The following is a 15,103-nucleotide window of genomic DNA, read 5'->3' as shown; positions in this document are numbered from 1 at the left end:
TGTGTGTGTGTGTGTTTTAAATCACAATATAGAAAACATGTGGATTGTCATATTGAAATCGCTTGTTATCTTGAGGAAAGTACTTGCTACAGAAACAGCCCCAGCAACACTGAGAAAGTAGGCTGTCTCAGCAAGGAGAAGTAACTGGAGGAAACCCCCAGTGGGTAGGCTCAGTGGCCCAGGAAGGATGGCTGAGTAAGGCCAATGAACTCAGTGATGGAAGATAAAACTCAGCCTAGGTAACACCCAAAATCAGCTGGGCAGAGCATGAGACACTTGTAAGACAGTGACAAGATGTCTAAAACACCTGGAACTAGAATCTAAGGGGAGGACAATGATGTGGGACTGAGAGCACATGGCGAGAACTGACCGCATCTGGCAAAATCACATAAGCATATAGAAGCAAACATCCAAGGAAACCACCGGTGGGCCAAAGCCCTAAGAAATCCGCACAACAACATAGCACGGTGACAATTCTGAGGGTTAAAGACCAAGGAGAGATCTTAAATATGTCACCGTCCCACTGGTGATGATTAGCCCACACCGTCGTAGCATGGCTCTCTGATGGGTTGAAGATAGCCTTTCAATTCTGTCTGTTTAGTTATGGGGAAATTCACATCGCTCGCACAGATTCCCCAGCAGCATCATTTACTACAACCTCAAAGACAAGGCAAAGAAAACATGGACGTGTTATTGAATGCTGCGGATGTTGTTGGGGGTCTGTGTGTGTTTCTTCTCTTAGGGAAATCATCGGTGACACCCACGCACGAAGCAGATTCTGTCTCTGTGATGTATCCTGAAGGACTGGAAAGAAAAAGATAATAGGTTTTTCTCACTTACTGGTTACTTTTCTTGTTGCTCTGATCAAATATGTGATGAAAACAACCCGGGTATGGAGGGGGTTCTCTCCGTTCACGATGGGGAAGGCATGGCAGTGGGAGTAGGAGGCTGCTTGTTCACAGTAGGGAAATCAGGAAACGGTGTGGACGAAGAGCAAGGATGTCCTGAAACATTAAGGCTTGTCCTTTCAGAACCCAATTCCTCCAGCTAGGTTCTGGGTCTCTACAACCTCCAAAACCTGCTGAGGACCACAAGTATTCAGAACCACAAGCCTGTGGGGGCCATACCACATGCAATCATAGTGAGTACGCCACTCTGTTTTTTAATGCTACATCCTTTTGTCCTGCCAGAACCATCTTTCTTACCAATAAGATAACTTTCCACCTCTTTGGGGGTCCTAGAATTGCTCTAAGGTGGTGCTGGGGAGTTCTTATGTACCTTCCTGTGTTGTTCTCAGACCTTAAGGGGACAGAAAATTGTTTCAGAAATCAAAGGCAATTGGGTTCAAACCTGTGGTTAGCAGTTGGGTGGACCACTTGGTTTGCCTACAGCCACTGTGTGGAAGGATGGAAGGGACCTAGAAAAGGAGATGACACACATGGGGGCAGGTAGCCTCACCTCTGCAGATGACCCATTTTGTGGCCTTGCTTGAGGGGTCTTTCCTTAGCAGATTGGGGCAAGAATTAAACCTCAGTCTCCAGGTTCTGTGAAGGCTGAATGAGTTAATTGTGTGTGACCACAGTGATGTCTGTCTGTCTATCACAGGGGGCAGAGCTCATGGTCATCTGACTCATTGCACAGGGATGTCAGTGTCACTCTGGGAGAACAGGCTGTGGTCTAACTCTACCGGGCAGGAGTTGTCATGGTTGCTGCTCTGCTCTTCCTGACATGGTTTCTATCCACAGAGCAGTCAGCAAAATCCTCCCCTGGGAGGTCACAGGGCAAGTTCTAGAATTGAAGAGACATAGAAGATTTCTCTGGGCAAGCTGTTGACAGGGATGGGAAAAATAGAAGAAGGGAAGGAGGAAGAGAGAGAGATGGATGAATGGGTGAATTCGTTCATTCATTGGTGAGTGAATGAACCAATGGATGAGGAGACCTAGTAGGATAAAATGTGCCACATTCCCTCTGACAGTCAGGCCGAGTTGAGGGCAGGTAAGGTTTTCCCCTAAGGAGGAGGCTTAGTCCATTTTGTTTTCTTTGTGCTCCAGGCCCACCCGGGAGAGTGATGATGAGGAGGACGAGGAGAAGAAGGGGCGAGGGTGCACCCTGCAGTACCAGCATGCCCTGGTGCGAGTTCTCACCCAGTTTGTAGCCGAGTCACCTGACCTGGGTCAGCTGACCTACATGCTGGGCCCTGACTGGCAGTTTGACATCACCGACCTTGTAACCGACTTTGTGAAGGTGGAGGAACCGAAAATTGCCCAGTTACAGGATGGCAGGATCCTGGCAGGGCGGGAGCCGGGCATCACTACTGTGCAGGTATTGTGGGGTGGGATGGGTGTGGGGGTTCTTTGACACTCTCCCCCAACATCGGTGATTCCGTAGTTAACTGATGTTATACAGCTCTGGCATACATCATATGTGTGCATGTCATGCACCAGCGCGCATCAATGGACACATGTTTAGCCTGTCTGCGTGTGAGTCTGTTCACCAGTTTTATAGCCCAAATCTCAGGGCACATGGGCAATGACAAGGGAACAGTGATTTCCAGACACGACAGGGCAGATGTACATATGACACCACAGGGGTTGGACAACATGCATAAGACCTGAGCGAGCTCAAGACAGACAAAATCCCGGCATGAGGAAATAGGTAGCAGACAGAATCCGGCATGATGAAATAGGGGGCAGATAGAATCCGGCATGAGGAAGTAGGGGGCAGACAGAATCCGGCATGCGGAAGTAGGGGGCAGAGGTCCAACCCCTTGTGGAGGAGCCCCTGAGAGGAGAATCTTTTCTCTAAGCAGGTGGCCCCTGGTCACTCAGCGCTCCAGTGGAGACCACACACCCAGTGACTTACAGCCGGTACAAATTAAACTTGGGTTTTTAAACCAATAAAGAGGACATAATGTTGGATTGGGTGGGGAGGGGAGTGGGAGAATGGGAAGAGGGCAAAAGTGATCAAAATACATCCCTGAAATGATCAAAAAACTATTTTAAGTTAAAAAATTTCATCTGATTTTTAGAGTATAGAAAATATCTCCTTTACCAGAGAAAGCTAAATTAAATACATGTTACCAGAAATTATTTCTTTGCACTAAGAGCTTCTAGATTTTTTTTAAAAAATAGTTTTATTTATTAATATTGTAATTGTGTTTATATGGGGGTATGCCACAAAGTGTGGGTATTTGGAGGGCAGAAGACAACTTTTGTGGAATTGATTCTTCTGTTCCACCTTTATGTGGGTTCTGTGAATTGAACTCAGGTCACTAGGCTTGTGTAGCAAGTGCCTTTACCCACTGTGCCATCTTGCTGGCCACAGTATTTTAATTCTTGCATAGCAGAGTAGATAGTAGTAAATGTTCTAAAAGATAAACCCACTTCAGCCTTACAGTTTAACCATTGTCTGTGTTATAGCCAGGATAGTAGACAAAATGAATTTAAAAATACCTTTTTTATAAGAGATAAAGAAGGAATCGTAGTTGAATGGTTCATCAAAACAAAAGCATTTTATTGCCAATTTTGGTAAGATTATTATGCTAAACTCTTTCTGCTTCTAGCATCCAGGCACCTGGATCCTGGCTGCTGTCGGCCAGGAGCCCTGTACATTCCTTCTCATGGAGCTCCTGCATTGTCAGCAGGGACTCTGGGTGTCCCTGTTTCTTTGTGTCACTAGCTGGGAACACAGCCTCCCTGACCCACCTCATAGAACTCTGGTAACCACACTGGGTTCCCTGGGTGATTCAGTCCCACCTGGCTATCAGGTGGCTGTGTTGTGTGGCATTGGAGACTCAGGGAAAGAGTTTTATTTTTTCACAAGTGCCATGGATGAGTGAAGGCAGGAAGTCTTGAGGAAATATTCTAGAAATAATTCCACCTATCAGGCATTGTTGCACCTCCAGATGTACAGCAGAAGGTGTATTAGAAGCCATAGCTGCTTAGGAAATGCCACTTGAGCTGGTTTTCAGTGGTTATCCAATGTCCCATGAAGTGGTTATTATTGCTCAGTGATAACCACCTGCCCACTAGAGGGGATGTGCACAGAGAGCTGGGCTGAGTGCCACTTCCTTGGAGACTGTGCCACTAATCCAGCACAACCCATTAAATAAATACCCACTTTCTCTGCGTGCCACATCAGGTCCTCTCGCCTCTCTCTGACTCCATCCTGGCTGAGAAGACAGTTATCGTCCTGGATGATCGCGTCACCATCACAGAACTGGGTGTGCAACTGGTGGCTGGCTTGTCCCTTTCCCTGCAGCCTCACAAAGCAGACAAGAGGGCCATCATCTCTACGGTGGCTGCTCAGGATGTTCTCCAAGCCCCACAGCAGGTGAGATTCCCAGGGGCTTATGTTCTGTGCATGAAGTTAGCTCTGCCCCATTATGACTCCTTGCAAGGAGGCCAGAAGAGTATCACCACCAGATCTGGCAGCTCCTGAATCTCCTTGCTTCTTGTCCAGTTTCTCTCTGTCTCTGAGGATAGCACTCAGGTCTTAGCTACAACTTCCTGTAGCCTTTGTTTTCCCATGAGTTGATCTGTGCTGCACATGGTTTGCTACTAGACCATGATCAAGGGATCCCCTGTTCTCATTCCTGCCAAACAGAGAGAAGGTGATTGTTTTTTGAGGCTTGGAGATTCCATTTCAGCTACTTGAATAAGAATGGTTAATTGATACCAGATTGTCCTGTTGATGACAGAGATTGGCAATGCTAAGATGCCCCCGGGTCTTTAAATATGCACAAAACATTTATAAAGGAGACAGGTGCATGGCACCATGCCACCAGACCAGTTACACACCACCTCATTTACCAAGGACTTCCTCTGAGAGTGGTTTTGCTGGGTCAGCACTGACCTTCTGATAAATGATGTTCCAAGTGACATCATCTTGAATGGTAACCTGATTGGTTACATCTGAAATTGATTCAGATAAATCACCTGATCTTTCTGAGTATCTCCTCAAAGGCCAAAGTCACACTCCATGGGAAGGCATGTAATAAATTAATTTACACTTTAATGTATTCATCAAAGTGCATTCTTGGCACCTTATTTCAGTGGGTGATAGCATGTTAATGATACAGGTTCATGACATACAAAGAACTAAGACCATTACATACGGAAAGTCTCCTTTATCTGCAGATGCCAATAATGTCCAGAGGAATTCATGTTTGTAATTTGAAGGAACCCAGTTATAATACTGTGCTCTGGTTTCGTTTTCCTTAGGAAGCCATAGTCAGTTCCTGGATTTTGTTCAGTGATGGCTCAGTAACACCTTTAGACATTTATGATCCCAAGGATTTCTCACTGACCGTTTCCTCCTTGGATGAAATGGTGGTGTCCGTCCAGCCAAACCTTCAGACCAGATGGCCAATCATAGTTGCCGAGGGGGAAGGACAAGGGCCCCTGATCAAGCTAGAAATGTCAATCAGCGAATCTTGTCAGAAGAACAAGAGGAAGAGTACTCTCGCTGTGGGTAAAGGAAGTGTCAGGGTCAGATTTGAACCTGGGATGCATGAGCAGCAAGGAGGCAGCAATGACATCGAGGGCATAAACCGGGAATACAAAGGCCACCTCAGCAATTCCATAGAGCGCGAGGGAAGCCAGGAGCGAGCTGCCCAGGAGTGGTTCCAACATGGTGCACCAGTTGGCCGCGAGGACAGGACCAACAAAAGCACAACCCCACAGGCTCCCATGGGAGGAAAGCTGCTCAAAGGTGGAGCGGATGCCTTCACAAGCTTCCCCACTCAGGGGAAGTTACCAGAATCCAATAACCCTGGCGACCTCACAATGACCTCCAGGGGCTTAACAGATTTGGAGATTGGCATGTACGCCCTGCTCTGTGTCTTCTGTCTGGCCATCTTGGTCTTCCTGATCAACTGCGTGGCCTTTGCTTGGAAGTATAGACACAAAAGGTTTGCAGTCAGTGAGCAAGGCAACATTCCCCATTCCCACGACTGGGTCTGGCTTGGGAATGAGGTAGAACTTCTGGAGAACCCCGTGGACATCACTCTCCCCTCGGAGGAGTGCACCACCATGCTTGACAGGGGCCTGCAGTTCGAGGAGAGGAACTTCCTGCTGAATGGCAGTTCCCAGAAGACTTTTCACAGTCAGCTGCTTAGACCTCCTGACTATGTGTATGAGAAGGAGCTGAAAAATGAACCCATGAGTTCTTCCGGCCCCAAGAGGAAGAGAGTCAAGTTTACTTCCTACACCACTATCCTCCCCGAGGATGGGGGCCCGTACACCAACTCCATCCTGTTTGACAGTGATGACAGCATTAAGTGGGTCTGCCAGGATATGGGGCTGGGGGACTCGCAGGACTTCAGAGACTACATGGAAAGACTACAGGACCAGATGTAAAGACCTTTCTTATGTTTGTATTCACCTTATGCCTTCTGTTTTCTGGACGGTGGAGCAGTGAGTCTGATCAGCAATAGGGGGTGACTCTATAAAGTGTCAGGGTGTGGGGTCTGGAGGGATCCCTCTGGGAGTGGGTACCAGCAGTTTAGAGAACCGGGGCTCCAGCTGGACGATGTCTACTAAACAGTGGCTCCCAGGGATGGGAGTCACCCAGAGGCAGCAGCCTAGCAGTAGGCACAACCCCACAGACACTGTGAGTCACCTCATGACCAATGGCCGTGTGTAATTAGGAATGTTCTGGATGGTGGTTTTTCTATTCCTAGCCCTTTTAAAGCACAGTGGATGCTCATTGAGCGTGGCCTAAGTTCGAATCTCCGTGGCGGAAGATTGACTGAATGTAGCTTCCTTAGTTGTCGGGAGTGAGGCTCATTATTTTTATATACATTTGGACTTGTACCTGTTCTTTTGACCTTACATTTTTTGAGGGGGAGGGGTTGTTTCAGAAACACATAAAGGAGAAGTATGTCTGATGTTCTTCCTGTGAGTTTTATTCTATGGGGCTCATCATGTCCTGTCATTTCTGGGTCTTCACACAGGATGCCATTTTTTTTAAAAGACTTTGTTGCTGGGGACAGTGTTTAAGCAACATGTCCTCACGCTTTATGTCCTTCTTCTTGCCATTAGACATTCTTATATGTCTCACTGAAGACACAGAAGAGAGAACTTTTTGTTTCCTTTTTTTCCATATGAAGTTTAACAAATTTGGAGAAAGTTGCATCACAAACACCTGTTTTCATTGTCGGCTTGTTAGTTATTTGCAGATCTCCTGGGGGTGCAGGTCTGAGGGCAGAGAGACTCCAACATCACAGTATGGATATAAGTCCTTTGTGCTCAACACAGTGTATTATTCAAACTAAACTAAAAGGCAGGACTGAAGGGCTGGAGAGATGGTGTGGTGTTTATGAGCACTTGCTGCTCTTGTACAGGACCTGGAGTTCAGATCACAGCACCCACATGGTGGCCCACAACCTTTTCTAACTCCAGATCCATGGGATCTGATGCCCTCTTCTGGCCACTGTGGGTACTGCACTTATGTGCACATACACAGACACACAAACACATAACTTGAAAAAAAACCCCAAATCTTTTAAAAAGCAGGATTGATCTACATAAAAAAGACATGAAGAAACAGCTTCATATTCAACTCTCAACTTTGCAGATTAAAATAAAAGAAACAAACCAATGTTCTAAGTTAGCAATATATAAAAGTCATCCATACAAGGACTGAAAGAAAAACCACCCTCATTTGTTACTTTGACAGAGAAGAAACCATCTCAGGCATCTTTTGGTAGAGAAAGCAATGGTTTTTCCAAATCCATAACTATACATGAGTGTCCCAGAGCCCAAGAATCAGCTGTTACAAACGATGTTATTAAATCAAAGTTGCAAGAGAAAAAAAAATACTTTTTGCATAATTTTCAATAAAAGTGCTATTTACAAGCATCATGAAGTCTCAAGAAAGGCAGAGATTTTGGCTTGGCAAACGTGACATTTTTGTTTATCACAATGACGTAACTAGAAAATCAGACATTTGACTAGTATGCCTCATTGTGAACTCACCGCATCATGGTCAGCTCTCAACAGTGGGATTTTTCAAAGGCTCCAAGCAGGAAGCACACGCAGGAGACCACTGATGTCAAGGGCTGCTATCTGAGCCTCTCAGAGGAGATGTTTTCATCCCTCTGCTCCCATTTTGTATATGTGCAGGCTGGAAATATGGCAGCCTTTCCTCCCGTAGCCACGACTGGACAGCTAAGACCTTCTCCCTGCCTCTCCCACTCCCCGCACTGCAGTGTGTTGACAAACAGGCTTGGGCATGCAGGCCATGTGCTTCAGCCTCCAGAATTGTGCTCGCTCGCTTCTGTGATTAGAATGACTCTAAGAACTGAAACTGCTGGGGTCCCCGAAACCTTTGTCTAGAAAATGAAGCCAGAGGATGAAGGTATTGCACAAGTTTGGCTCACATCTGTGGCTGCTTAGAGTGCTCTAGTTAGCCGCCTGCTTCTAGAAAGGTTGGGGCGGGGGTGGGTAGCCCCAAACCACTTGGACAGGGCAGCCGAGTTCTAGATAAGTGCAGCTCTTTGTATGAGCTGTTTTCGATCCTATCTCCCGTCACAGAAATAGTGGGAACCAATAGTGAGGTACCCACCTGGAATCAGGGACAGACAAAGAAGACTGCCTACTGTTGATTAGCTGGAGCCTTGGGCTTGCCTATAGCTTATCAGGAAATTAGCGTCGGCAGCACAAGTAAGGACTTCCTGTGATTGACAGACTGGAAGTGGGCGGGGAGGAGCTGACCATGGTTCTGAAGATGCCTCCGTAGGCCTCTTAGACACTCAGAGAATTGGCCTCAGTACACATTTCAATGTGTCTTTGTGTTAGGACACCACCACTTCAAATCAAAGCCAAGTGGCAGGTTCTGAGGGAGACGACCCTTTTAACATGTGACACACAGTTATGTACATGAAGACACAACGTGAACACATGTATCCACATCTCTGTGTGTGTGGATACCAAGGAGTCACGGACTCAGTCGCTTGGTGGGAATCAAAAGAGCCTGTCAGTCATTCTCAGATTCGGCTTGGGCAGGATGCAGCATCACAGCATCCTGGCAGCATCTTATGCTCTAAAGATCTCCTGCGGCTCATAAACTTGTGGTTATCTCGCCTGATTTTCTTCCAAGTCAGCTATGATGTTTATGCTAGCCCCTAAAAAACCTGAACTAGAATCGGGGAGATGGCGTAAATCATCAAGCCTTAAAATCCAGTTTCCCAGGGTCATGAATTGGCCTGGACTTCAGTTTTCATGGTTGAGATATCCAAATTATAACTCTTGATATATTTATTTCATATATATTTATGATTATTTAACCTAGCCAGACATATTTTATCAAGTCCCTTGCTCTGCCACAAGAATGATGTCTATGCTCAGCTTCATCCTGGGAGAGTCAGGAGAGAGCAACAGGCTATAGGTTCTCTGGCCACACAGAGAGAGGTTGAGACACGGGATGGACAAAGGTAGTGTGACTCAGGACATTCAGACAATGGTGTTACTGTCTTCAAGATCCGCCCGTGGTGCTTTTGGGATCAAGGCATAGGGACTCAAGAGGCAGGTGCCACACCAAAGAACTGGAGCTGAATGGCAGGTGTACCGGGTTTAAGAGACTCATAAATACAGTGGGAGCTTTGGCCAGAAAGCAGCAACTAACTAATGTTAGAAAGCTGTCTGTCTGGCATGCATGTCAGGGTACAGCCCCAGACTGTGGCGATTCTTAGCTATCTAGGCAGACATTTCTTTTTATAGACATGAATACAACCAAGACATGCATTGGTTTTATTTTACCCCTTGGCCACACCTATGGATGGAAGTAATTTGTAACTCATTTAAGGTTTAGGAAGTCCCCTTTGGGTATTCTGATCAACATTTTTCTGTCTCACTCTTCTCGGGGCTGGAGAGAGAGAGAGAGAGAAAGAAAGAATTCAGTCTGTAAACTTTGCTGTGTAAGTCTAAGGGCTGGAATTCGTGCCCCCCAGAACCCACATAAAAATCCAGGTGTGGTGGTATGCTTATAATCCCAGCATGAGAGGAGTGGGGACAGACAGGCACCTGAGGCTTCCTTTTCAGCCAGCCTTGCCTAATATTCAAGTTCCAGATCACAGTCAGAGACCCTGTCTCAACACAAAGGTGGGTGATGCCTGAGGAGTATCATCTGAGGGTCTATACGTGTGATTCCATGCGTTCATGCATGTGTGTGCGCTCATGCACACATACACGCACGCACACACACATACAGAAAGAGAGAGAAAGAAAGGAGAAAGTTCAAAAGAAAGGGTTGACACCACAGTGAAGCTGTGTCTATCAGTGAGGAGTCCCCTGGTCCCCTACAGTGACCACAGGCAGTATTTCCAAATCCTATCTTCAGCCCATTGGTTTTCTACTCTGGTCATGTAAAGAGAGTCACGTTTCTCCATCCAGGTATCTGTAAATGACGCCACAGATGGTTTATGAATCACACCTTTCTCCTCCATCAAAACCATATTTGTATAATGTAATACATCTCATCTGTCCCATAGAGGGTGGATGGTGGGACAAAGTTTTGCTGAAATACAGACAGCAGATATTTTTGTATGTAATATAGGCAATATAATGAAACTGTGAACGGTGTATTGGAATAAATACATTTAAAAATAAAAGCATGTGAAACTTTAGCCATTAAGTGTACAGACATCCAGCTCAACAATATTTAAATGGATGATGGGAAGAGCATTGGGGCCTGACATTGACAAATACACCCAGTTAGGAATTCTGACCCGGAAAGGAGATTGTGGCTCATGCTGGGATTGCTGATGGAATCTTCCAGAACATTTTGATCTTACTCTTCATTACTTTCTGATTTTTTCCTCCCCCTCCCTTTACTGGAAATATTTCAGAAATAAAATGATTTCATTTTTCAGCATAAAGGTATATTCTAACCACAGGGTAACTCACCATTTTTAACATGGAAATAAACATTTGAACATTCTTCAATCGTTGTATTATTTTGGTTGTGTGCTCTTTATTGAGTTTTGGTATTCATGTCATGGGTTATATTTATAGAAGTGGGCTTTTTTTTCTTTTCAGAGGGTTTAACAGCCTTGATACATCACTACATGGACATGAAAAGAAAATGTTCTCTAGAAAGGCTTTACTTAATAATACTTTATTTTTAAATGTATGTTTGTGCATGTGTGTGTGGCGAGGGGATTGTGCATATGAGCACAGTATCTGTGGAGGCCAGATGGGGCCTTTAGATCACCTGGAACTGGCATTATAAGCAGTTGAGAGCCGCCTAAAGTAGATGCTGGGAACTGAGCCCACGTCCTCAGCAAGGACTGAAAGGGCTCTTAACTGTTAGGTCATCTCTCCAGCCTCTAAACCTTTATCTAACAAAACAAAACCAAACCTTCTGGGACTTGAAAGATGTGTTGGTCTTTCTGTGTTGGTGGAGATCATTCTTTTAGTATACAGCTCTTCCGAGTGAGCAATTTGTCTGAGGGCCATGAGAATCCCGAAACTGCCCCCATTTCCTTCAGGATGAATGAGGACGTCTCCTGGTAATGCCTTGGCAATGCCTCATGCCACCTCTGATCTTTTATTGGGCCCCGAAGACATCAGTTAAGAAACTGGGTACAGACGCTGGCTTCTGGAGACCTGGAGTTGGCTGTGTTCTTGCTTTGAATGCTGGCTGCAAATGAGCCCCAGCACTCTCCCGGGCACACAGGTCCATTTGGGGCAATAGCTTCCCACTAATAGCTTTCTAGGAGGGGTGAGTCATAGACCAGTGTGCTACTAAGACCTCAGAGTAGCTGTACTCCATTTGGTAAAATCTCCCCCAAAATGAAAGGGAGAAAGCATGACATGAGATGGTCAAAGGAAGGACCTTTCTGTTTAGATTTTTTAGATGCCTGAGGGCAAACACAATACTGTTTTGCAGATTCTTTTGGTGTCGAAATCTTTAGTGCCTGCTCATTTCTTGCTGGTTTTATACAATTATGACAGGTGATGCAGCATTCTTGCTTTGCTTCTTAGATATTCTAGAAGGAAAATAGGAGTACAGGGATATTCTACGTGGTCTCTGGCATTTATAGATGCCTCCGTGGCTCCAGCAGACAGGAAACTACCACTTTCTAGATGGAAAATAATGACTCCCTTAGGGGAAGTCATCTTCCCAGTTCAAAGCAGCAATCATGGCATCAGCTCACAGCCCCGAGCAGGCTTCCTGTCTTAGGAAAGACCTCTAATCGATCTTGGGCTTTCACTGTGGGTCTTGGTGGGTTATGAGATACAACTTGGTCGTTTCCTGTTGAAGACCGACCTATCCTTAGACCCAGGGACTCAAGGAAGGCGAGTTTTCAGATACCATACCAAAGTGCTGTGTAAACACACAGGTGGGCGGCTCTTTCAGAAGCATAGGCTTGGAAATTTTCTGCCCATTTGATAATATTACATTTGCAGCTCAGTCTCTTTGGAGTGTGTGTGTGGTTGCAGTGTCTGTGAGGAGATGGATGAGATCCCAGGAGAATTTGCATAGAATATCCACACACCCTCCTGCATGCTTGTGATCACTTCATCATTACACACTCTACATGGTAGAATGTTTATACGCTCTCAAAGATTGCTGGGCTGTCTTGTTTGGTGAGAAAAATCTATATGCTTTGTATAGATAACTTCTCTCTGACTGTGTCTAATCTGTGGCTGGCTGAGTACATGCATTTGGACTCTGGATGCAGAGGATCCATGGTCCTTGTGGTGGCTTAACTTGCTTTTGATCTGACGTTTCTCATTCACTTACCCAATTTCCCTTGGCTGGCTGACAGAGCCCATGGTACTTTGTATTTCCCACTTAGGAATCACCTGTTGTTTTAATGTGGCTTCCTCCAGTGGAAACTGACTCTCAGAATGCAGTAACAAGGCCAGTAGAGACGTAGAGCACAGGCTGGGGTTGCTTCCCTTTGTGGTTCATCCCTGGTACATGCTTTCCTTTCCCATCACAGCCCCCCGTGGGTCTCCATCACATCTATGTGAATCCCAGTGTGGTCATCATAGTCTCACTTCTGCTGCTGTGACAAAAACATCCCGACAAAAATCAGTGTAGGGGAGAAAGGAGTTTATTTTTCGCTCACCATCCTGGGTTATAGTCTGTCATCATGGAGACGTCAAGGCAGGAAGCTGGAGCAGCTGTCACATCCACAGAGAGACGGGAATGCATGCTTAGTACCCAGCTTGCCTTTCCCACTCGTAAAGTCCGGAAGGACCTCAGCCCAGAGAATGGCGTCACCCACAATGGCTTGGGTGTTCTCACATCCTTTATGTAGGCTGCCAGCAGAAGGTGTGGCCCAGACCAAAGGTGGATCTTCCCACCTCAAAAGATCTGAATTAAGGGTGTATCTTCCCACCTTAAAATATGGATTCCAAGTGGGTCTTCACATTTTAAATGATATAATTAAGAGAAAGATTCCTCACAGGTGTACCCAGCTGCTTGGGTTTCATATAATTCCAGATGTAGTCAAGTTGGCAACCAAAAATAGCCATAACACCAGGTAATAGTCTGGACATCCCCCCCCCACACACACAATTGTGAGGTTAAAGGAATGTCAAAGCTATGGAGAGGGCATGAGAGCTGAGGAGATCACTCAGTTGGTTCCATGCCTGCCACACAAGCATGAGGAATTGAGTTCATACCCCCAGCACCCTTGTAAAAAGCCCAGAGCCTCAGCGCTCACCCAAAATCCCAGTACTGGGGAGACAGAATGAATCTCTTTCTATAGAAAGGGGATCTATTGGAATGACTTGCACGCTGTAGTCCAGCTAATGGCACAATGGCTGCCTGTGAATGGCAAGTTCCAAAATCCCATAGCTGCTCAGTTCACAAGGCTGGACGTCTCAGCTGGATTGTAGTTCACTCCAGATGTAGTCAAGTTGATAACCAAGAGTAGCCCTCACACAAGGCCAGGAGGATCCTTGAGGTTCATTGGCCGCCCTGACAGGCTGTTTCAGTGAGCTCCAGGTTCTGTGAGAGACCTGCCTCAACAAACAAGGCTGTGACTGACGGAAGAAGACAGCTGATATTGACTTCTCGCCTTGTGGGTGCTTGCATACCGATGCATGTATTCACACACATGAGAACACATATATTTCATACACCACACACACACATATAATTTTAAAATGAGAAAGATGAGCAAGAATTAAGCAAATAAAGAAATTATCCATCCAGGCCGGGTGGCTCAAGCCTGTCATCCCAGCTACTTAGGAAGCGAAGACAGAAGGTCCTCAAGTTCAAGGACCATGTAGTATATTTACTGAGTGAGTTCAAGGTCAGCTTGGGCAAGTAAGTGAGAATCTGTTTCAATTAGAAGTGAGAAGAGCACGGGACACATAGCTCAGTGATATAAGCTGAGTGAAATTCCCAGCACCGGGAAAAAGAGATAAAGATGAAGAAGAACAGACGAAATGTTTAAACCCATAAGAAAGGAAGTGACTGAGAGATAGTCACACACTGAGTCATGTCTGGCTGACTTCCATTTCTTTGGAAATCAAGAGTTCCAATGCTGCTTGCTTATGACACCAGTAGAAAGAACTTGATGTCTTGGATGTAAGTCTGTGTCCTAGCCATCAGTCCCCAGCCTCGGACTCTTCTTAGGCTGAAGTGTTAGGCATGGACTCTACATATTATAGAGAACAATCAAAGCTACACAACCAAGCTAGCTTTGTCTGTTCAGGCAGCTTCAGGGCAGCACACAGTAGGGACAGATTTTTTTTCTACAATTTGGGAAGAGGGACACAAGATGTTATGAGCAGGGCACACTGTTGTAGCACTCATGTGTATGTGTACACGTGTGTGTGTGTGTGTGTGTGTGTGTGTGTGTGTGTACATCCCATGAGTGTGCAAGTGCTGGTGGGACCAGAAGTGGGTGCCAAATCTCTGCAACTGGAGTTTCCAGGTGGTTATGAGGCACCCATATGGGTATTTTAAATCTGGCTTAGCATGATTGCTTTCCTTTGTAAGTGGGATATTTGCTGCAGTGAGCACGTGGTGTTGCTCTCAGTGTTTACTCCCAATGAGTTCATCAGCACACAGCTGGGGCTCACACACACTCAGAAGCTTTGCATCTGCCTTGTTCAAATGTACGGACTCAGTTCAT

The 15,103-nt window shown here is 45.9% G+C and overlaps 1 protein-coding gene across 1 annotated transcript in view; it reads left to right on the top strand.

Moving 5' to 3' along the window:
- Tmem132b (transmembrane protein 132B) overlaps positions 1–7,417 on the top strand; it is a 280,822-nt gene extending 273,405 nt beyond the window's left edge. Inside the window, exons 7-9 of the mRNA XM_041648242.1 lie at positions 2,052–2,322; positions 4,141–4,332; positions 5,223–7,417. Coding sequence (XP_041504176.1) covers positions 2,052–2,322; positions 4,141–4,332; positions 5,223–6,359 — 1,600 coding nt within the window. The 3' untranslated portion in view covers positions 6,360–7,417. The remainder of the gene's footprint in view (positions 1–2,051; positions 2,323–4,140; positions 4,333–5,222) is intronic.
- Positions 7,418–15,103: the final 7,686 nt, after the last annotated feature.

This window comes from Microtus oregoni, unplaced genomic scaffold (assembly GCF_018167655.1).
Source record: "Microtus oregoni isolate MIOR12 unplaced genomic scaffold, Mior012 000003F_ref0000135, whole genome shotgun sequence".
Lineage (NCBI taxonomy): Eukaryota > Metazoa > Chordata > Mammalia > Rodentia > Cricetidae > Microtus > Microtus oregoni.
Note: the sequence above shows the minus strand (reverse complement) of the source record. Positions and strands in the feature narration are given on the sequence as shown.